Source organism: Carlito syrichta, unplaced genomic scaffold (genome assembly GCF_000164805.1).
Source record: "Carlito syrichta isolate Samal-C Ts95f unplaced genomic scaffold, Tarsius_syrichta-2.0.1 Scaffold282335, whole genome shotgun sequence".
NCBI classification, from domain to species: Eukaryota; Metazoa; Chordata; class Mammalia; order Primates; family Tarsiidae; genus Carlito; species Carlito syrichta.
The window spans coordinates 57,472-80,323 of record NW_007226431.1 but is presented as its reverse complement, the minus strand read 5'-3'; the positions used below and the strand labels follow the sequence as shown (position 1 = coordinate 80,323).

At 41.9% G+C, this 22,852-nt stretch overlaps 1 protein-coding gene across 1 annotated transcript; it reads left to right on the top strand.

The window, feature by feature from the left end:
• Positions 1–298: 298 nt before the first annotated feature.
• LOC103254493 (G-protein coupled receptor-associated sorting protein 2-like) lies at positions 299–4,743 on the top strand. The gene is given in 5 exon segments (XM_008052574.1): positions 299–366; positions 912–1,143; positions 1,679–2,511; positions 2,514–2,548; positions 2,550–4,743. Coding segments are annotated over 3 exon segments (2,397 nt in total). The 5' UTR covers positions 299–366; positions 912–1,143; positions 1,679–1,997; the 3' UTR covers positions 4,398–4,743.
• Positions 4,744–22,852: the final 18,109 nt, after the last annotated feature.

Genomic DNA, 22,852 nt, shown 5'->3' with positions numbered 1-22,852 from the left:
AGGCCGACTGGAGGCGACCCGCCCTGACCTTTTCCCAGCCGGCTTCCCCGGCTCCCGCGCCCCGCCCTCAACGGTGTCTGTGTCCTGAGAGGACTGGAGGGAGGCTGCCGCGGAAGAAATGGCGGAGCGGGAGTCTGCGCGGGGAAATAGTGGGAGGCGGGGGTCGTTTACTACTCCGGACCCGGATCCCGGAAGGGGTCTGTTGGGCCCCGCGTCCCGGCTGCTGCCCCCTCCCACAGGCTCCAGGTTGACGTCAAAGTCTCCTGTCTGCGCGGTAGGTCTGGCGGATTCTGACAGTCCAGTGACCATCTGCAGAGAGAGGCTTGGGAAAAAGGACAAGCAGGAAAATGGCCCGGATTTCTGGAGGTGTGTGGGGATGGGGGATGGGCGCCAGGCACTGACTGGACACCCGAATCGGGGTGGGGTGACCGCGACCACAGCAGGTCAGGCATCCAGAACACCTCCTAATCTCCCCCTTTCTAACAGCGGTTCAGGCACTTTCTCCACCTTCCTCCCCCGCCCTCCCAAATAGGGGCTTGAAAAGATGGGCTTTGGAGGCGGGAGTGAGGAGGGAGTCATATTGACAAGTACCACTTCACTACCTGTTTTCTAGAATGTGCGGCGCCCTTCCCCCATTCTATGCTGCGCAGGGCTAGGGGATGTGTTGCACCTAGTGGTGAATCCTCAGAATTGAAGAAGGGAGTAATGGGAAGAGTATGACGTCAAGAGAAGGAGTTCTCTCTGGAACCCCGAAACAAGGCCTAAATAAAACGAGAATATTCCACCAGCAGGACTCTGAATGTTGAAAGACAGATAATATGGGGACTCTTCTCTTTGGTGTTGGTCTCTCTACCAAGCGGGCAGTTGCCACCCTCATCTCCTGGTTTACCTTTTCATCTGTTTGTCCGTAGGCCTGCTTTAAGGCTGGTCAGTCCTGCCAGAAAGGAAAGGAGGAGGAGGAGGAGACTGGCTCACACCTCTGGAGGTTGGTGAGAAGGAGGCAATGCAGGGGACAGCTACAGAGGAAGAGCGTGGCAGGTGGCTTTGACCCAAGTGGGTGCAGGAGGGCTTCTACTCCACTGGATCTGCACACTGCCACGGCACCCTTTGTTATTTTTTGCAGGAGATATTAGGAATATTGAGGTAGGTGTGGATTGGGCTGTGACTTGGGGGAGACCTGAGGGCAGGCACCGGGAGACAGGAAACGTTAGACAGATTGGGCCCTTGACTGGAAAGAGAGCTGTTTGTCTCAGGGTGCATGCTTATTTACCAAGCACTCAGACTCCATCCTCTTCTGTATGTTTACTTATGTATAGGACGCCCTGCTTGTCAGCTGTGGGGCTTAATACCACTTAACAAAGAAAAGAGGGGGAAATTGCACCACATCAGTGAAGGCTGGTATGAGATAGATACGCTTTGGGGGGGAGGGGGTAGTGGTGACCAGCACGGTTTCAGCAATAATTAGAGTTCAGTCTGGGGGCTCCTCAGCTTCTCCCATTGGCAACACACTTTCCCACCGATGCTGTACGCGTTTTGCAGCAGGCAGCAGGGCCAGAGAGAATTTCTCATAGCCCAGCTGTCCCACCCAGCATTCAACTCCAGTCTCTCTGTGTAAGTCTTTGCATGGGGTGACACAGTTAGAAGAGACTCAAAGCCCCATTTCATTCTCTTTCTGTAGATCCACCTCCTGCAGCAGCTCTGGTGGTGCTGGAGTTGCTGCTGACCACTACTCTCAACAGGTCTACACCCACCCAGGAACCATTCATCTTCCCCCCAGCCAGGTTGTGCCTCTTCTACAATTTGTCTGTATTATTGACTGAGACTGTGCCTGGGAAGGAGGCTGATTGACTGCTGGACTGGCAATTGACTCTTGTTTCCAACTTTATCATCTGAGTCACCAAAGATCTGAGTGTGAACAAACAAACCTGTGAGAGATCGGTGATTGAGGCTGAGACTTGGGCAGGGGTACCTAACTGGACTTCTTTGTAACTTGTACCATGACTGGGGCAGAGATTGAGCCTAGCTCCCAGACCAAGCCTGAAAAGAAGGCTGGGGAAGAGCTTGTGGGTGGGGCTGAGAGAGAGAATGAAGTCCCTCTGGTGGTCAGACCCAAGGTTAGGACACAGTCCCAGGCAACTACTGGCACAAGGCCCAAATCGGAGACCAAGTCTGTGCCTGGGGCAAGGCCCAAAACCGAGACCCAGGCAAAGTCTAGAGCAAGGCCCAAAAGTGAGGCCCAGGCAATGACTAGGTCAAGACACAAAATTGATGTCAGGGCAGTAGGTGGTGCTCGTCCTAAAACTCAGGCCAGGGTAAACCCTGAAGCAAGGCCCAGGGATGAAGCCCAGGTGTGGTCCCATACTGAGTTTGGGGCTGAGGCAATGTCACAGTCAGAGGGAGTGACTGATTCTGTTGTCTGGCCACTTGCCAGTACTGAGCCTGGGTCAGCTACTGAGTCTAACGGCTTGTCTATGAATACAGAATTAGTCAGTGTGGATGCTGAAACCTTTTCTGACCCTGCTTCGGACCACGAGAGGAGACTAATATGGGGGTCTTGGTGCTGTCCCAAAACCAGAGGCAGAGAGGAGTCTGGATTCTGGTCAACAGATGAAATTTCTGCTGTGTCTTATTTCTGGACAGAAGAAGAGACCATAATCAAATCATGGCCCAGGGAAGACGGCACTACCAGTTACAGGTACAGGGATAGATCCAAGGAAGAACCCTATATTGATTCGTCTGGGTCTGAGTACGAGGCTGGCAACCCATTTGATTTCTGGGCTGGAGAAGATACCAGTAACTGGTTCAGGTCCAGAGACAAGGAAGAGGCGAAGGCCAGGTTCAAGCCCAGGGCAAAGAGAGAGGACTTTTTTGAATCTGAGTCTGAAGACGAGTTCTGTAAAGACCCCTGGTTTTGGCCTGGAGAAGAGGCCAGTAGTAGATTCAGGCACAGAGACAAGGAAGAACCTAATGCCGTCTTGAAATCCGGGGCCCAGAAAGATGTTAATACCAATGACAGGGTCAAACAAGAGTCCAGGTTTGAGGAGGAAGTCATTATTGGGTCCTGGTTCTGGGCAGAAAAAGAGGCCAGTTTGGAGGCTGGAGCTTCAGCAATCTGTGAATCTGAGCCAGAGGCTGAGGAGGGGGCCACTGGTGGATCCTTGTACTGGGCTGAGGAAAAGTCCAGTCTGGGGGCTGTGGCCAGAGAAGAAACCAGGCCAGAGCCTGAAGAAGAGGCCATATTTGGGTCCTGGTTCTGGGACAGAGATGAAGCCTGCTTTGACCTAAATCCCAATCCTGTGTACAGGGTCAGTAGCAGGTTCAGAAATGTAGCTGAGGAGATTGATGTATCTTCTAGTTTCCAAACCTGGGATGAGATCATTGATGAATTGAAACCTCGTATGTATGACCTTCACTTGCTAGCCACACACCCATTTAGAATTCCTAACAGGGATTCTGAAATGCTTGAGCCAAAGCCCAACCCAGAAATGGAAGAGGAGGAATCTTTGTCTTTGCCTGTGCAGCCTTTCCCTGAGTACCTAGAATTTGAGTATGATCCATCCTTCCGGGCAATTCCGGAAGTTCGAGAGCATCTTAGGGCCAGGGAGAGCTCAGAGCTTGAGAGTTGGTCCTGCAACTGCATACAATGTGAGCTTAAAATTGGCTCTGGAGAGTTTGAAGAAGTCCTTGCATTAGCCGATAAAACTCGTGATCCTTTTATTCATGAAATATCTAAAATTGCAATGGGTATGAGAAAAGCTTCTCAATTTACCCGAGATTTCATTAGAGAATCGGGTGTTGTCTCGCTTATGGAAACTTTGCTCAATTTTCCGTCCTCCCGAGTTAGGACAAGTTTTTTGGAAAATATGATTCACATGTCTCCACCTTATCCAAATCTAAACATAATGGAGACATTCGTATGTCAAGTGTGTGAGGAAACCCTTGCTCATGGTATAGATTCCCTTGAGCAGCTGGCTGGAATAAGGATGCTTCGACAACTCACTTTGACTACTTGCTATCACACATTGGTTGTCAATTACATGTCTGGGTTTCTCTCCTTATTAACCATGGCCAATGCGGGAACAAAGTTTCACGTTCTGAAAATGCTATTGAATCTGTCAAAAAATTCTGCCGTGGCAAAACAACTATTCAGTGCCAAAGCTCTCTCAGTATTTGTGGGTCTCTTTAACATAGAAGAGACAAATGATAATATGCAAATTGTTATTAAGATGTTTCGGAATATCAGTAGGGTTGTAGAAACTGAAATGGAAGACTTAATTGAAAATGATTTCTGTTTTAAGCCACTTATTTCCGCATCTCGTGAGTTTAAGAAGTTAGCTAAGCAACTACAAGTGCAAATAGACAATCAAAATGATCCAGAGGTGGGACAACAAAGTTAGTATCATTAACCACCTGCCGCTGACCAGCCTTATGTTCCCAAAGAGCCCTGAGTAGTGCTTTGGTGTTCACGATGTGGTTTTATGTTGTAACTTATATTTTTAATGCTGATGTTAACTTTGTCAAACTCTTGTTTTGAGCTGGATCACTTTGTGGATGCCAAATGAATATTAGACCTGGAAACATATTTGTTGATATTTGTCTTGCTGTCCAGATTGTGATATTTTTCAGTATTCTGCTTCTGATGAACTGAGTCACCTGAGTAAGCTATCCTGCTATTCGTTGTTTAAATATATGATTCTCTAATAGAGTCTGTGTTTTCAATAAAGTTCTATCTTAAAATTGGCATAAATGACCTATTCAGTTTTAAAATCAGGTACAGATATGTTGTGCATACGTAAAAGCAAAGGTAGGCTGGGCGCAGTGGCTCACGCCTATAATCCCAGCTCTTTGGGAGGCCAAGGTGAGAGGATTGCCTGAGCTCACGGGTTCAAGACCAGCCTGGGCAACCTGGCGAGACCTCCTCTCTACAATAAATCAAGGAAAATTAGCCAGGCGTGATGGCGCATGTGTGTAGTTCCAGCTACTTGGAAGAGGGGCAGAAGGAGCCCAGCAGTTCTATGGTAGCATGAGCATGCTGCTGCACTCCAGCCTGGGTGACAGAGTGAGACTCCAACTCAAAAAAAAGAAAAAAAATAGGTAATTACTAGTATGACAAACATACACTCTTTAGAAAATCCCATGTGTTGAGCTTAAAGGGGAAGATAGTATTATAGACTGGTGTACTCAAGGAATGCTTCGGAAAAAAGGATCCACTTAAATTGGTCACTGAAGGGTAGGATTAACAAGTTATTCGGTCATTCTTGGAAGTGGTCAGTGGTGGTGTTAAGGGAAGTGTGTAATTTAAAAATCTATTCTGGTAGCATGAATGTACCCAATTGCCTGAAATAGGTGAAAGAGCTTAGTGAGAAATGCAGTTGGAAACTTAAGATGAGGCCAGTCTGGGGAACTGAGCAAGCCATATCTGCACATCTTAAAATTCAAAGTACAGGTGTTGCTTCAATGCCACCTAAGGGCTGAAAGAGTAGGACAGTGCACCAATTAAAGGGAGTCAGGAATACAATTTCCTTCGTGTCCCTAGACCAAGGAAAGTGTTAAGGAAATACCATACAGCCATTGAAATGATTATGCATGGATTGGTTTATTGACATGAAATGACATTAATGATTTTGCATTTGGTGGAACAGAGAAAAGTGGCATCTTCGATGAAAATTTAGGTATCATTTTCAAAATGTGTGTAAATATACACAATTTCTATGCAATTTCAAGATGACTTTCTAAGCAACTTCATATATTCCACCGTCTGGAATAAAATATACCATGCTACAAAATTCTCAGACAGACATTGGAGAGATACAAAACTCAATAAAGCATACAAAAATTAATAGGCTTACGTTAGTGCCTTCAGTTATGATGGAAATGATACAGTTGTAAGTGTTAAACATTTTAGAGATAAAATAATTTAGAAAAGTTGTAAATGAATGATACTTCAGAAGGACTAGCTTTTTATAGGAAATGTTTTCAAGAAAAAACTACCAAGGATGCTAAGCTTTACTAGTCTGTTCATGGTACAGAAATGGCAACTTACTGACATGACTATTAAACTTTCAAAAGATCATGACATTTCCTTTTGAGGTGACTACAAGTTCTGGAATGAGATAGTGGTGATGGTTGCACAACACTGAGAATGTACTGACTGAAGTACCACTGAATTGTGTACTTTAGAATGGCTAAAATAGTAAATGTTGTGTATATTTAGCCACAGTAATTTTTTTCATGACCACAGTGTACCTTCAGGCAGGAGAACTGGAGAAGTCAGGGATAGAGTTGGTTTGGAAAGGAAATCCAGACTTGTGGGAAGTGTCAAGTGTTTTATTAGTTTTAGACCTGATGAAATGTTATTTCTTTTTTGTCTGAAGATGCTGTAAGTTTTCAAAGGTAAAATTATGACTCATGCAAGTTAAAAATGAACATACGAAATATTTTTTCAACATAATGAACAACTGAGATTAAGAGAACAGTTGAAGGGGTGTGTGTATATGCAATATACACAAAATAAATATGTAAAATAAAATATATGTATTTAAATTTCATATACACAGGAAATAAATGTTAAATAACATTGCTGGATTAAATGCAAAACTATTAATATCATACACGGCAATAATTTGTAACACTTAAGGTTATCTTTTGCACTGGACAGAAAACATTTACCTATCTATTGGAGAAGTATCTACAAGCTAACATCAGTCTCTATAGACTTGAAAAATAACTCCATGAGTAAAGCCCAGCACTGCACTGAAATATCCAATAACCTATGTTGACTTCACCCAAGTTGTGTATAACTGTTCTGACAGTGCAGTATACTTTTTTCCCACTTGATCCTAGTATGCTAAAGTTTGATTTTTGCTTTTTGAGTTGGAGTCTCACTCTGTCGCCCCGGCTGGAGTGCAGTGGCATGCTGATGGCCACTGCAGCCTCGATCCGCGATCCTCTATCTGCTGGGCTTAGGCGAGCCTTCCACCTCAGGCTTCCAAGTAGCTGGAACTTACAGCAAGCACTACCACGCCCGGCCTATTTTTTGATGTATTGTAGAGACGAGATCTCACCAAGTTGCCAGGTTGGTCTCGAAACCCCTGGCTCAGGCTATCCTCTCGCCTCGGCCTCCCAAGGTGCTGGGATTACAGACTAGGCTAGTATGGTTTATGGGAGTAGGGTAAAGTGACAGTTTTGCCTCTCTTCACAAACACAAATATTAACAGGGATCATCCTGCAGGTGGAAGTTATTTGGGATCAAATATTTGTTTTGCTTATCGACATTTGTCAAGACAGATCCTGTATGTGTGAGTTTTACTATGCCACCCGAGTATTCTACAAAATACGAACGATCACTTCATCTCCAAAATTTTCATCGAGTGTTTCTCACCAGCCAGCGCTCTTGCCCAGCCAGACTCAGGCCTAGGGCCGGAAGCTTTAGCTCCAAATCCACCCAGCCTTCCTCCCAGCTCTCTGCCTTCATCAGGGCCAGCAGGGGCTTCTGGCGAGCAGCTCAACCCCAGAGGCAGAAGTCTCTGGCACCCTCGGTGCCAGTCAGCCAAGGGCAAGCTGACTGTGCGGTCCACACGGGGCTGAAGGCAGGTCACGTGACCAGACTCTCGTCCCGGCGAGGGGAGGGTGTGTGTACTCACACCAGGAAAGGATGGAAAGGACTGACGCTTGGCGACCCACAGACTGAGGTGGGCCGAGCGGCGGGATGTGAAGGTGGTGGGTGTCACTCCACGCTGCGTTAGCCTCGAAACTGATTTCTCAGGCGACCAGAATTACATTTGTTGGGGACGGAAACAATACCTAGGCCGTCCGCGAGCATCTCAGCGCGTCTATCTTTTGCTCAAGAAGCAGGGAGTCCGCTTGCGGGAGGCGCTCGTGGAAAGAAGAAGCGCTGCTGTTGGAGAACTTAGGTGCGAGGCCAGCACTGTTGGAGAACTTAGGTGCGAGGCGTCCCTGAGAAGTGGTGGCTGAGATGAGAGGCAGGTGCAGGAAATGCCTCGGACATGCCTGCTCCCTTCTGCCTTCTGAATCTCCCTCCCTCATCCCCAGGCTCCCAGCCCAGCGCCCTGTGATTGTGTTTCTGCTTGTGGGTGGGGAGGTGGGCATATGGACGGAGTTGGCTTCCGGGGAGTCCAGAGAGGGAAAACGGTGAAGTGACGAATCGTGAACCGCTGTGGCGCTGGATCTGGAAAAGCAGGAGTGGAAATGGGAACCCTGGGCTACACCACCACTCCCTTCCTCCCACCAAATGGGCACTCACTGTCGTGTCTGTCTGTCTTTCTTATGGTATCCGGGCCCTAAGGGTGGCTGAAATCAGCTCCCAATTGAGGCAGGGTGGGAGGGAGGGCAAGAGAGGAGAACCTGCCTTTTGCTCCAAGGCTCCATCTGACTGGGGATACAAGAGAGAAATGACCCCCAACCTGGGCAGCTCTGGAGAAGGTAGGAGGAGACATGCACTAAAAATGAGGCAACCTAGATGCTTTGAGCCCTTTACATAGGATTTCTCACTGGGATACTCCAAGCCTCTCGACCCCCCAGAGGATTCCTGGATCTCAGCCCCATGCAGCAGCTCCCTCCCATTTAGGACCCCAAGGTCAGCTGCTGCTCCATGTGACTCTCCCTCTCCCTGCTCTCCTGGGCCTCTGAGGAGGGTCTTTCTGGAGCCCTCACCTGGGGAAACTGCTTCATGGATAGTCTCAAGGGTTCCCCCTGCATACCCTTTGCTCTCTTTCTTGTGTTGTGCTCTCTGCCCATTTCTTAGGATGTGATCCTTTGGCTCCATCCTAGGTGGCAGCCTCGTGATAAGTCATCATTCTATTTCAGATTGAGTATCCCTTCTTCCCTAGCCTCATGCGTCCACTGGGTACCAAATAAAAGAAAACTGTTCCTCTACTCACAACATTTCTGGCACAGTATGTGTGGTTTTTCCACACTAAGCAGTTCTCCAGTTCTCCGAGGATATCAGCTAGGTACCTTATAATTTAATTCCGGAGTTAGTGTAGACCCCTCCTGTGGTTAAGAGCTCATTCCCACAAGACTGTCCCCCCACTTCAGATGACAGTCACAAGTTGTGGGTCTTCAGATTGTCTACACTTCTGTGTGAATTTGTTACTAATTGGAAGTTTCCAAAATTCCCTTCTCAGGTTTGTTGATTTGCTATAAGGGCTCACAGAACTCAGGGAAATATTTAGGACTACTAGTTCATTATAAAGGATATAAATTAATTGCCCTATGAAGAGGTAGATAGGGCAAGGTCTGGAAGGTTCCTAAATGCACAGTCTGCTGGCCACATAGAGTTGGGGTGCAACCACCTTCCCAGCATACAGAGGCATTTAGCAGCCCAGAATCTCTCTAAAACTTAGGGTTTTTTATAGAGGTTTCATTATGTAGGTGTGATTGATTAAATCACCGGCCATTAGTGATTAATTCAATCTCTCAGCCCTCTCCTTGGAGGTCAGGGGGTGGGACTGAAAGTTCCAACACTCTAATCGTGCCTTGGTGGTCAAGGGAAGCAAAGGGGAATACATCTGCCATTTATTCAAAGCTCCAGCTGGCAAGGATGCAAGAGAGGAATTAACCTTAACATCACCATCTCTAGGAAAGAGAGGAAAAGGCATAGACTCCAGGCTAGGGAACCTAAATACTTTGGGTTGCTCACATAGGATTCCTCATTGGGATACTCCAAGTTTCTCAGTGTCCAGAAGGATTCCTGGATCTCAGCCTCAGGCAGCCGCACCCTAAGGGTCTGCCCTGGATTTGAGGTTCTACTGTGCCCTCAAAAACTCCCTCCCCTCTAATGATTCACGTGTTGCTGCTCCAGGTGATACTCCCACCTCCTAAAGTCCTTGACTCAGAAGAGGTTCTTTCCTGGAACCACCTAGAGAAACTGTCCTACAAATTCCCCTCTTCAAGCCCTTTGCTCTCTTTTTTGTTTTTGGTTTTTAACCAATGCTTTAGACTTGGTGATTTGTATCCCTTCTTGGTGGCACTTCCCAGCTTGTGTTTATCTCTTTTGGTCAGAGCTCAGCTCTATGAGACAACTGTAGGGTACCAAAGTCCTGGTCCTGGTAGGATAACAAATTAGCACAAATGAATTCTACTCATTTTATTTTATTTTATAATGAATATTTTTTATTATGATATTGTAGGGTACAGTTAAGGGTTAGGTATACAAACATGCTTCGTTCAGACACCCTTGTTGATACGAGGTGTCTCCCCTTCCCCAGACAGATATTTACTACAGTTAATCCCATCTCCCTCTACCCCCCATAGTTTCCCACTACTGTCAGTCATTTTCTTATAGTATTACATTGGATGTTCAAGGTCCACTATATGAGTGAGAACATATGATACTCAGATCTTTGTCTCTATGAGAGATCACTCAGTATTATAGACTCTAGTTCCATCCAGGTTGCTGCGAAATTCATGATTTTGTTCTTTGTTATGCCTGCGTAGTATTCCATCATGTATATGTACTACATTTTTAATCCAGTCCTCTTTTGATGGACAGTATGGTTGCTTCCAGGTTCTTGGTATTGTGAACAATGCTGCGATAAACATACGTGTGCAGGTGTATTTATTATAGAGTGATTTGAGTTCTTCAGGGTATATTCCCAGTAGGGGGATTGCAGGGTCATATGGGAGGTTGATGTTTAGAGCTTTTAGGAATCGCCACACTGCTTTCCACAGAGGTTGCACTAGTCAGTGGTGCGTTTAGTCCATTCACATGCAGGCTAGTTATTGAAATGTTAGAGTTCATCCTGATCATAGAGTTCTTATAGAGTTGTTGTTCTTCCAGTTGGTTTTTTTTCTTTTGGTTTTGGGGTTGGTTCGTGTGTATTTTATTCTTTTTCCTGTACTCTTGTGAAGAACATTGTTCTTTTTTCCTTTTCTTCTGTGTTTAGTACTTTCTTAAGTGTTTCATGTAGTGGTGGTTTGGTGGCAGCGTAAGTTATTAGGGATTGAATATCTGGAAAAGATTTTAATTCTCCCTCACTGATGAAGCTTAATCTGGCAGGGTAGGTTATTCTTGGTTGAAATTGTTTACCTTTTAGGACTTTGAAGATAGGGCTCCAAGCTCTCCTAGCCTGCAGGGTTTCTGTAGATAAATCTGCTGCTGTTCTAATTGGTCTTCCATGGTAGGTGATCTGGCCTTTTTCTCTTTCTGCCTTTAGGATTTTTTCTTTTATGCCTACTTTGTTTAGGTGAATTATTATGTGTCTAGGAGTTGGTCTTCTCATTTGTTGTCTTGCAGGGGTTCTCTGAATCTCTTGTGTTTGAATTTTTGTATCACTGATTAGATAAGGGAAGTTTTCTTGAATAATCTCATGGAAAGTTTGTTCCAGCATGGTCTCTGTCTCTCTTTCTGCCTCAGGAAGGCCAATTACTCTTAGGTTCGGTCTCTTGAAGTAATCGCTCATGTCTTGAAGGTTTTGTTCTATCTTTTTCAGCTTATTTTCTGTGTTTTTAAGAGTTTGGGTTAGTTCTATATTTTGGTCCTCAAGCTCTGACATTCTTTCTTTTGCTTGGGTAATTCTGCTTTCCATGCTTATCAGTTTGTTATTTATTTTCATTCACAGTATTCTTTATTACTGTTATCTCAGATTTCAGCTCCTTCCTAGTTTCTTCTTGTCTCTCCTCAATTCTTTTTAATCTCTCCATTAATGTCTTGATATCTAGGTTTGTAGTTTTAGACCAGTTATTCTGGGGGCTCTTCATTGTTTGCATTGTGAAGTCAACTTTCTCAGTGTCTGCCCTCCCAGGGGTCTGGGGGAGACCCTTATTCTTCCTTTGGTTTTTTTTCATTTGTGTAGATTTTTCTCTCCCCCTTTCCCTCCCCTTCTTTAAATTCTGTTTTTCAGGGAAGGTTGGGTTGCTTTTGTTTCGCTTATACAATCTCCTGTTCTTCCTTATGAGGGTCCTCTGGCTTTGTTTACTTTTGAGGTTTGAGTGTGGGCTGCGGGCTGTACTTTTTGCAGTTTTGAGGTTTAATTGAGGGGGAAGCTGTGATTCAGAACCTATATGCTGATTCCAGCATCCACCAACAGGTGTATGAGCACACTGGAACCTATTTCCCACTGCCTTACAATCTGTCTGTGCAGCGGGATGTAGGTTTGGTCCCTGGATCAAAAGGACATACAAAAGAGGAAAATAATGGAGGAAGGGGGCATCAGTAGGAAGTTAGAAAGAGAGAAGAGTGAGAAGGAAAACAGGCATACATACCAACTAACAGGTGAAAAAGAAACACAAGGCTGGAGAGAAGTGAAAAACACACGCAAGAAAATTTCCCAAAAGAATACTGGTAACTACACAGAGACAGACCAATAAAATCGTGAAACAGATAGTGTAAGTCAGAAAGCAAACAAAAATGAGCAAAGCAAACAGACTAAATGATAAAATCAAAAGTCAAAATAAGAGATCAGACTAGCTCTGGAATCTTTTCTGAATGTCTAAGGTCTCTTCAGCCCTGATCTCCAGCCTCTCCCCTCTGTTTTTGTTGCAGGCAGCTAGATTTACTCGCAGTTTGGGTTTGTGTTTTTAGCCTGCTACCTGGGAGGTCTGAGTTGCTTAGTTGCCTTTGTCTGATTCGGTGTAGGGGAGGGGCTTTGTCTCCTGTTTAGTGACGTTACCTTAGGAACTGAGGTGGAGGCTGCTGGAAGGTGGGCAGGGCAATGCAAATCTCTTCCTGGAGAATGGCCAAGGTGGCAGTTTCACTTTCGTGGATCTTTTCTCTCTGCTCATCTGGGTCCCTGTTTGATCCACTATGGTGGACTGTGGTGTTGTGGGAGGCACCGATGATCAGCTGCACAGCTGGGCACTGGATCCAGGGTGCCACCAGCAGGCTGGGGTGGAGGAAGGGGTTGGGAGTTCCCTCCTCTGGAGCTGAGAGCCTCCGATCAGCACCTCCTTAAGATATGCTGTTCCCTTACAAAGCATGCAGTCATGCATGCCTCAGCCAGGGTGGGCCCAGAGCTCCAGAGCTTCAAAGCTCCAAAGGGCAGGCGGTGAGCAGCAAGGGTCGCCCTGGGCCCTTCACAGGTTACTTCAGCCAGAAATGGAACCGGTATCTCTGAGGGGCAGGTGCCCAGAGCCTCCCTGGGTGACCGGCGGCTTGGTGCTGGGTGCTGGGCAAGACAATGTAGCCAGGGAGGGAGCTGAGACCCGAGACTCCCACACAGGTGGGAGTTACATATAGTGGAGCAGCAGCAGCTGGGGGCTGCAATATCCGGCCCTGCATGGGACCGAAGGTCCCCAGGCCTCAGACCAATGCAGCTGGTGGTGGGCCGGAGGTGAGGGAAGAAAAGTAAGAGTCTTTTTGGGAACTCACGTTCGGAGAATCTCACAAGTCCACCTATGCTGTCGCCATCTTACCAGAACTCTACTCATTTTATTAACCTCACTATGTGAACATTTTACAGATTTGAAACCAATTAATTCATAGTTTTTCTCATTCTTTTTTTACAACTGCATAGTACTCCCTTGTGTTACTACCATTATTTATTCAGTCACTCTTCTATGAATGAATGTTTGTTTCTAATATTAAGCTATTACAAACAGTACTGGAAAGAATAACCTTGTACAAATGTAAACTATTTTTGTATGACTGGAAGTGTGCCTTAACAACAGATTCCTAGAATTCAGGCTGGTGCGACAAATGGTCAGTGTATGTGTAGTTTTATTAGGTATTCTCAAATTTCCTGCCAAAAGGATACTACAAGTTTTTCATTTCTACCAGCAACATATGAGAGTGTCTGTTTTATGACAGCCTTGATAATCAAACTTTTATTATCCTTTTGACATTTGTATAATATCTAATGATTGTACCTTTCTTATTCCTGATATAAATAATTATTTCCTCTCTCTCTCTCTCCCACCCTCTCTCCTTTTCTACCTAAAGACTTAGCAATTTTATTGAGCATTTTACAAAGTAGTTTTTAGTTTTATTGATTTGTTTTTCTGTTCTATATTCCTTTGGCTTCTGCTCATAAGACATAATTTATTATTTCTTTTCTTCTGTTTACTTGATGTTTACCTTACTTTGTTTTTTCTAGTTATATGAAGTAGAAACTGAAGTCTTTTCTAATGTAGGCATGTTGATACTATAAATTTCCCTTTAATACTATCCCACAATTTTGATGTGTCTGTTTTCATTTTTCTTCAGTTAAATTTACTTACTAATTTCTTTTTTGGTTTCTTCTTTGGTCCAATAGTTATTTAGAAGTATACTATGTAGTTCTCAAGTATTTGGGGCTTTTCTAGTTATTGATGTCTAATTGAATTCCATTGTGGCCAGAGAACATACTTTGTATGACTTGAATCCTTTTAATTTATTGAGACTTCATTGGCCCAGAATATGGTTTGTCTTGGCAAATGTTCTCTGTGCACTTGAAGAGAATGTGTATTTTTCTATAATTGTATGAATTGTTCTTTAAATGTGAATAAGATCTTGTTGGTTCAAAATGTTGTTTAGGCCTTCTATTGTATATCTTTACTTATTTTGTTTCTGATTGTTATTGCAAGAGAGGTGTTCAAATCTTTCACTATAATTATGGATATACCTATCTACAATTATTGATATGCCTATCTCCTTAAGTTCTATCATGGTGTTTTTGTTGTTGTTTTAATATACTGCTGGATTCAACTTGCCATTTTTTCATTCTTGTTCGTAATTGAGTTCAAAAACTGTTGTTAGCAGTGGGAAAAGCATCTTGATAGTTACATTGCAGCAAACGGAGAGTACTTTGAAAGTGACTGAAGTTTAAACATGTAAGAATAAATACACAATTTTTAATAAATAAATTCTGGTTGGGGGGGTCCCTCCTCATACCAATATTCCAGAATTCCATAAGGAAAGAAGGTATTTGGCATAAACCACATTGTTTCCACAAAAAGTTTAGGCACAGTCAGCCATTGTTATCAGTTCTAGGAATGGTGGGAATTCTCCCTTAGTTCAAGTTCCCAGACTCCAAGGCCAACCTGGCAAGCAAGACTTTCCAAGGAGAGCAATCTCAGGCCTGCCATGTTAACACTTTTGTGCACATTTTAGAGAATAGTGTTGGAATAATTAGCTAGTTATTTGGGAAAACAAGATAGATCCCAATATGCATGAATAAATTCCAGAAAGGTTAAGTGTCTTAATAAGTGGTTTGGCCAGGCATAGTGGCTCACGCCTATAATCCCAGCACATTGGGAGGTGGAGACTACAGGATTGCCTGAGCCCAGGGGTTTGAGACCAGCCTGGGCAACTTGGAGAGACCTTGTCTCTACAATAAATCAAAAAATTAGCTGGGCAAGGTGGTGTGCACCTGTAGTTCTGGCTATTTGGAAGGTTGAGGCAGAAGGATTGCCTGAACCCAGCGGGCCGAGGCTGTGGTGGCAGTGAGTGTGCTACTACACTCCAGCCTGGGTGAGACTCCTACTCAAAAAAAAATATTTTAAAAGGGGTAAGAGAAGAATGGTAAACACTTATTTACTTAGAATAAATTTTAGCTGATGACATATAGAGGAAAAATAAAATGGATTCTTTCTACATATCATTTATTAAATAATGTCTCTGCTCCAACAATTTTTCATGTCTTTTGTAATTTATATACTCATTTTTACATGTGTTTCTGATGTAACTGCTCTCTGATGTTAGAAACACACCAGTTCACTTACTGTAGCTTATAATAAGCATTGTGGTTATCGCAGATGTTATATCCATAACTCACATACATGTTTGGACTCTCCAGTTAATTTTATCATTTTATCTTATCTTTAATATTTCATCTATCAGATTGATTGGTAGTATGGAACACCAATATTCTCTTATAACTCCCTTGAAACTCTTGGAGTTTCAAAATGAGAAAGACTGTTGGCCAGGCCAAAGCATGTGTTTCTGTGTTGTCAGATCTATAGGATGTCCTCAAGAAGCCTTCCACAATAACACTTAGGACCTTTATGGCTTTAAAAAAGTACACAGTATCTGGCCCTCAACTATATTAGCTCAGAAGCCCAGTTTCCTCATAACAGAAAAGTAAGATCTATCTGTATGGGGAGAGCTCATATCTAACAAGGTCACAAGACTTACAGAACTCAAAATATCAGTTCCTTAATTTGTAAGGGGAAATGGTAACATCAAAGGAACTAAAATACTTGCATTTGGTGGATTCTCTCACTGTATACAGAGCTGAAGGAAATTAAAATCACAAGGCCAAGTAATTTGGATTGAGAAGTGTTTTTCATATTAATTTAAATGTGTAAAATTTAGTTCTAAAGTTGGAACATGTGATCATTCTTGAACAATGCTACTCAAAGTGCTAGTCTGAAGTAAAACAAAAACATAAAGGAATTTGTACCAGGATTTATTGTAATTGACTACATCAAATTGCACATTATTTTCATAGCAGGTTTTTTCTTGGTGAAAGTAGCAGTGAGCACATTTAGTTGTTTTGGGATTGTTTTGTGTTTTTTTTCTTTTTTTTGAGTCTGGGCCTCATTCTGTCACTCAAGCTGAGTGCAGTGCCACAGTCATGGCTCACTGTAGCTTCAAACTCCTAGGAAATCCTTCCACCTCAGTCTCCAGAGTAGTTGGGATTACAGATGCATGTCATCATGCCCAGCAAGTTTTTTTATTTTCATTTTTTGTACAGATGAGGTCCTACTGTGTTACCTAGGCTGGTCACAAGCTCCTGGGCTCAAGCAAGCCTCCTGCCTTGGCCTCTCAAAGTGCTGGGATTATAGGCATGAGCTGTGGCACCGGCCACATTTACATTTTTATGCAAATTTCTTATATTTTTGTGGACTGATACAAACAATTTGCCACATGTGAGAAAAGAATTAATGGATTCACTTTGAGAGAAAACATTCCTTTATTGGATATTTGGACAAAAATTTGAACATTTCAAAGGAAAGGAAGTAACTCCATTTAGAAATTTACCAGTCCTGATATTCTCAATTTATTAGAGAGATTGTTACCAAAATTGAGAATAATGTGAAAATTTTAAATGCAGAAGTCATGAAAATATAGACTTGTTACAGAAACAGTAAAAAAAAAAAAGGTGACATTTTGAGTCAGAGGAGAATGAAATAAAATAGTCTAGAAGTATTGTGGGAACAGAATAACTAGTGTTTATAGGAAATAAACTCAGATTCCCACCAAAAATATATACCTAGGAAAATCAGAAGGGATTAACTTTTTCAAAATTCCCTTTTTCTCTTTGTTACAGAATGAATCCATATTTTTTTATAACAAGTTGTCTAATGTTGGCATAGTAAAGGCCTTCCTATATCTGAGAGCAAAGGGGTGAAATATAAAAGATTAGGAGACTTGACTACATTAAAATGTGTATGACAATATGTATGATAAACTGTAAATATACTTACTATATTATAAAGTAGCTCTTGCAAATCAATAAACATGAGTGCTTCCAAAAGTTTAATGAAGTTTCAAAAGTCATATAGCACATGGCCTAAGATAATAATGACCAATAATTATATGAAATTGTGAGATACCATTGTTCACTGGTCTAGTTGAAAAAGACATGTTGAAATTACAATACCTGGTATTTCTCACCCCTCTAAGGAGGCTTGTTAGATATTTTTTTCTAATCGACTGTCACTCCCCAGTGAAATGTTAATATCTCAGATATATAGAGGTCATATGCTGGTCACATGGTAATACTATGTTAAACTTACTGGAAGAACTGTCAAACTACCTTCCACAGCTACACCATTTTACATCCCCACCAGCAACTGTTCTAATTACTCTAAATTCTCGCCAACATTTGTTATGTTTCATTGATTATTATAGAAATCCTAGTGGGTATGAAGTGATATCTAAGTATGATTTTGATTTGCATTTCCCTAATGACTAATGATGTTGAACATATTTTCAAGTACTTTTTTGGTGGTTATATATTTTACTGGAGGAAACGTGTGTGTGTGTGTGTGTGTGTGTGTGTGTGTGTGTGTGTGTGTGTGTGTGTGTTTGGAGAAATGTCTATTCAAGTGTCTTGCTGTTTTAATTTTTATTTTTTAATTTGTTTTGGGGTTTTATACTTTTGTTATACTTTCAGGACACTGGACCTTTATCACATACATGACTTCCAAATATTTTCTCTCATTCTGTGGATTGTCTTTTTTCTTGATAGTGTCCTTCTATGCACAATAATTTTTAATCTTTATGAAGTCCAATTTATTTTTAGCTTATGCCTTTTATGTCATATCTCAGAAATCTTTGCCAAAGTCAAGGTCTTGAAGATTTCTACGCATGGTTTCTTCTAAGAGTTTTATGATTTTAGCTTTTATATTTAGGTCATTGATCCATTTTGAGTTAATTTTTGTATATTGTATGAGGTTAGGATGCAAATCAGTCTTTTGCATGTGGATATTCAGTTGTCCTGGCACCGTTTTTTGAAGAGACAGTCTTTCTCATTTGGAGTCTTGAAAATGATTATAATATATGGTTTTACTTATGGACTCTCAATTCTATTCTGTTGGTCTATATGTCTATTCTTATATCAGTATCATATTGTTTTGATTACTTATAAGCTTGTAATAAGTTTTGAAATCAGGAAGTGTGAAACCTCCAACTTTCTTCTTTCTCAGAATTGTTTTGGCTATTTGGGAACTTTTGCAATTGTTTATGAATAGACTTTTCCATATCTTCGGAAAAGGCCATTGGGTTTTTTTGGGTTTTTTTTTTTTTTTGAGTTAGAGTCTCACTCTGTCGCCCAGACTGGAAGGCAGTGGCACACTCATGGCCACCCCAGCATTGACCTGCTGGGCTCTGGTGATCCTTCTGCCTCAGCCTTCCAAGTACACGGAACTACAGGCATGCACCATTGGGATTTTCATAGACTTTTATTGAATCTGTAGATAAATGTAGAAAAAATTGCCATTTAAAAATATTAAATTTTCTAGTTATGAACACAGAATGTTTCCCATTTATGCAGGTCTTCTTTAATTACCTTTTGCAATGTTTTATAGTTTCTAACATACAAATATTGCATCTCTTGGTCAAATTAATTTCTAAATGTTTTATTATTTAGATGCTATTATAAATGGAATTGTTTTCTTAATTTCCTTTGCAGATTGTTTATTGCAGAAACACAGCTGATTTTTGTGTGTTGATCTTCTGCCCTGTAATTTGGCTGAATTTGTTACCTCTAGAAATTTTCTTGATGGTTTGTGGGATTTTCTATATATAGGATCATATCATTAATGAATAGAGATAATTTCACTTCTTCCTTTCCAATTTGTATGTCTTCTATTTATTTTTCTTGCTTAATTATCTGGCTAGACATTCAGTAATGTTGAAATAATATGGAGAAAGCCAGCATTCTTCTTTTGTTTCTGATTAGAAGGGAAAATCTTTCATCCTTAAATACGATGTCGCTATAGGTTTATTTATTTATTTTAACTTTTAAATTTTTTTATTTTAAAATTGTGGGGTACATTTCAGGGTTAGGTAATCAAATATTCACTGTGCAGGTACCCTTGTTGATGAGATGTGCCCCTCCTTCCCCAGTAAGATTTTCACTACTGTCAATTCCAACTCCCAACCCCCCTCCCCTCCACAGTTTCCCACTACACAATCCTTTTCTTATAGAATTGCAGTAGTTGTTCAAGGACCACTTATGAGTGAGAACGTGTGATACTCAGATCTTTGTTTCTGCAAAATATCACTCAGTATTTTAGACTCTAATATCATCTAGTTGCTGTGAAGTTCATGATTTTGTTCTTATTTATGGCTGTGTAATATTCCATCATGTAATAATGCATAATATACCACATTTTTTTATCCAGTCCTCTTTTGATGGGCAGCATGGTTGGTTCCATGTTCTTGCTATTGTGAACAATGCTGCAATAAACATACGTGTGCAGGTATCTTTTTTATAGAGTGATTTGAGTTCTTCCAGATATATTGCCAGTGGGGGGATTGTGTGGTATATGAAAGGTTGATTTTTAGAACTTTTAAGAATCACCACACTGTTTTCCACAGAGGCTGTACTAGTTTGCACTCCCACCAACAGTGTAAAAGTGTTCCCTTTTTGCAACATCCTCTCCAGCATCTGTTATTTTTTGAGTTATTGATGATGGCCATTCTGACTGGAGTTAAGTGGTATCTCAGTGTAGTTTTAATTTGCATCTACTTGATGAATAATGAGGCTGAACATTTTTTCATGTATCTGTTGGATGCTCATATGCCTTCTTTTGAGAAGTGTCTCTTCATATATTTTGCCCACTTTGAAATGGGGCTGTTTGTTTTTTCTTTTTAGCACATTTGAGTTCTTTGTAGATCCTAGATATTAGGCCTTTTTTAGACATGGAGTTGGCAAATATTTTTTCCCAGTCTGTGGGCTGTCTCTCTGCTCTCTTGATGCTTTCTTTGACTTTGCAGAAGCTTGTCAGTTAGATGAAGTCCCACTGGTCTATCTTATCTCTTATAGAACGGGTACCTCAGGTTTTGATCAAGAATTGGTTGCCAGTTCCAATTTCCATAAGAGTGTCTCCTGCATTTAACAAGGTTCTTATAGTCTGAGGTTTTCGTTTAGGTCTTGGATACATTTATAGTTGATTTTTGTGTACGGGAATAGTTAGGGGTCCTGTTTCAATCTTCTGCATGTGGTCAGCCAGTTTTCCCAGCACCATTTACCGAACAGGTTCTCATCTCCCCAGTGGTTGGTGGTGGAGGCTTTGTCGAAGAAGAGCTGGTTGAGAAATTGAGGTTTTGCTACTGGAATCTCAATTCTATTCCATTTGTCTATATGTCTGTTCTTGTACCAATACCAGGCTGTTTTGATTATTGTAGCTTTATAATAAAGTTTAAAGTCTGGGAGTGTGAAGCCGGGCTTGGTGGCTCAGCCTGTAATCCCACACCTTTGGGAGGCTGAGGTGAGTGGATTGCCTGAGCCCACGGGTTCGAGACCCGCCTGGGCAGCGAGACCTCACTCTACAATAAATCAAAAACTCAGCTGGGCATGGTAGCGCATGCCTATAATTCCAGCTACTTGGAAGGCTGAGGTGGAAGGATCACTGGAGCCCAGCAGGTCGAGACTGCGGTGGCCGGGAGCAGCCACTGCACTCCAGTCTGGGCGAGAGTGAGACTCCAACTCAAAAAAAAAAAGTCTGGGAGTGTGATACCTCCTGCTTTGTTGTTGTTGTTGTTGTTGTTGTTGTTTTACTGAGGATTGCTTTGGCTATTTATGGTCATTTATGTTTTCATATGAATCTCTGTATTGTTGTTTCTAGGTCTGAGAAGAATATTGCTGGTAATTTGATGGGTGTTGCATTAAATCTGTAGACTGCCTTGGGTAGAATGAACACCTTAACAAAGTTGATTCTTCCAGTCCATGAGCATGGGATATTTTTCCACTTCTTTGCGTCATCTTTGATTTCTTTGAGCAGTGTTTTATAGTTTTCATTGTCAAGGTCTTTCACTTCTCTGGTTAGGAAGGTGCCAAGGTATCTCATTTTGTTTGTGGCTATTGTGAATGGGATTGTGCTTTTTATTTGGGTTTCTGTTTATTTTTGGTGTATAGAAATGTGACTGTCTTTTGCACATTATTTATACCCTGAGACTTTGCCAAAGTCCTTTATCAGTGCAAGGAGGAATTTGACAGATTTTTCTGGGTTTTCAAGGTATAGAATCATATTGTCTGCAAAGAGAGATAACTTGACTTCTTCTTTTCCTATTTGGTTACCCCTAATCGCCTTCTCTTCTCTGATTGCTCTAACTAGGTTATTGAAAACTATGTTGAACAGGAGGGGTGGGAGTGGGCATCCTTGTCTTGTTCCAGTTTTCAGGGGAAATGGTTCCTATTTCTGTCTGTTTAGCAGTGTGCTGGCTGTGGATTTCTCATAGATGGCTCTTACTATTTTGAGGTATATTCCATCTATGCCTAGATGTTTGAGGGTTTTTATCAAAAATGGGTGCTGGATTTTATCAAAAGCTTTTTCTGCATCTAATGATATACTCATGTGGTTTTTGTTTTCACATATGTTGATATATTTAGTTACATTTATGGTCTTATGAATGTTGAACCAGCCTTGCATCCCAAGGATGAGGCCTAGTTGGTCATGGTGGATGATTTTTGAGATATGTTGTTGAATCCATTTTGCTAGGATCTTGTTGAGAATTTTAGCATCTATGTTCATCAAGGATATTGACCTGTAGTTCTCTTTCTTTGCTGGGTCATTACCTAGCTTGGGTATCAATGTGATGTTAGCTTCATAAAATGATTTGGGTAGCGTTCCATCTTTCTCAATCACCTGGAATACTTTCAGTATTTCTTCTCCCTTGCTAATGAAGCTTAGCTTAGCTAGGCAGGTTATTCTTGGTTGAAATTGTTTATCTTTGAGAACTTTGAAGATTGGGCTCCATGCTCTCCCAATCTGAAGTGTTACTGTAGATAAATCTGTTGCTATTCTAATTGGTCTTCCCTAGTAGGTAGCCTGAGCTTTCTCTCTTGCTGCCTTTAGGATTTTTTTCTTTTACACCTACTTTGTTTGGTTAGGTGAATTGTTGTGTCTGGGAGTAGGTCTTCTCATTTGTTGTATTGCAGGGGTCCTGTGGATCTCTTGTGTTTAAATTTTTGCATCACTGATGAGGGAAGTTTTCTTGAATGATTTCATGGAATGTTTGTTCCGGGGTGGTCTCTGTTTCTCTTTCTGCCTCAGGAAGTCCAATTACTCTTAAGTTTAGTCTCTTGAAATAATCACTCATCTCTTGAAGGTTTTGCTCTGTCTTTTTAAGCTTCTTTCCTATGTTTTTGACAGTTTGGTTATTTCTATATTTTGGTGCTCAAGCTCTGAGATTCTTTCTTCTGCTTGGCTAATCCTGCTTCCCCTGCTTATTAATAAGTTT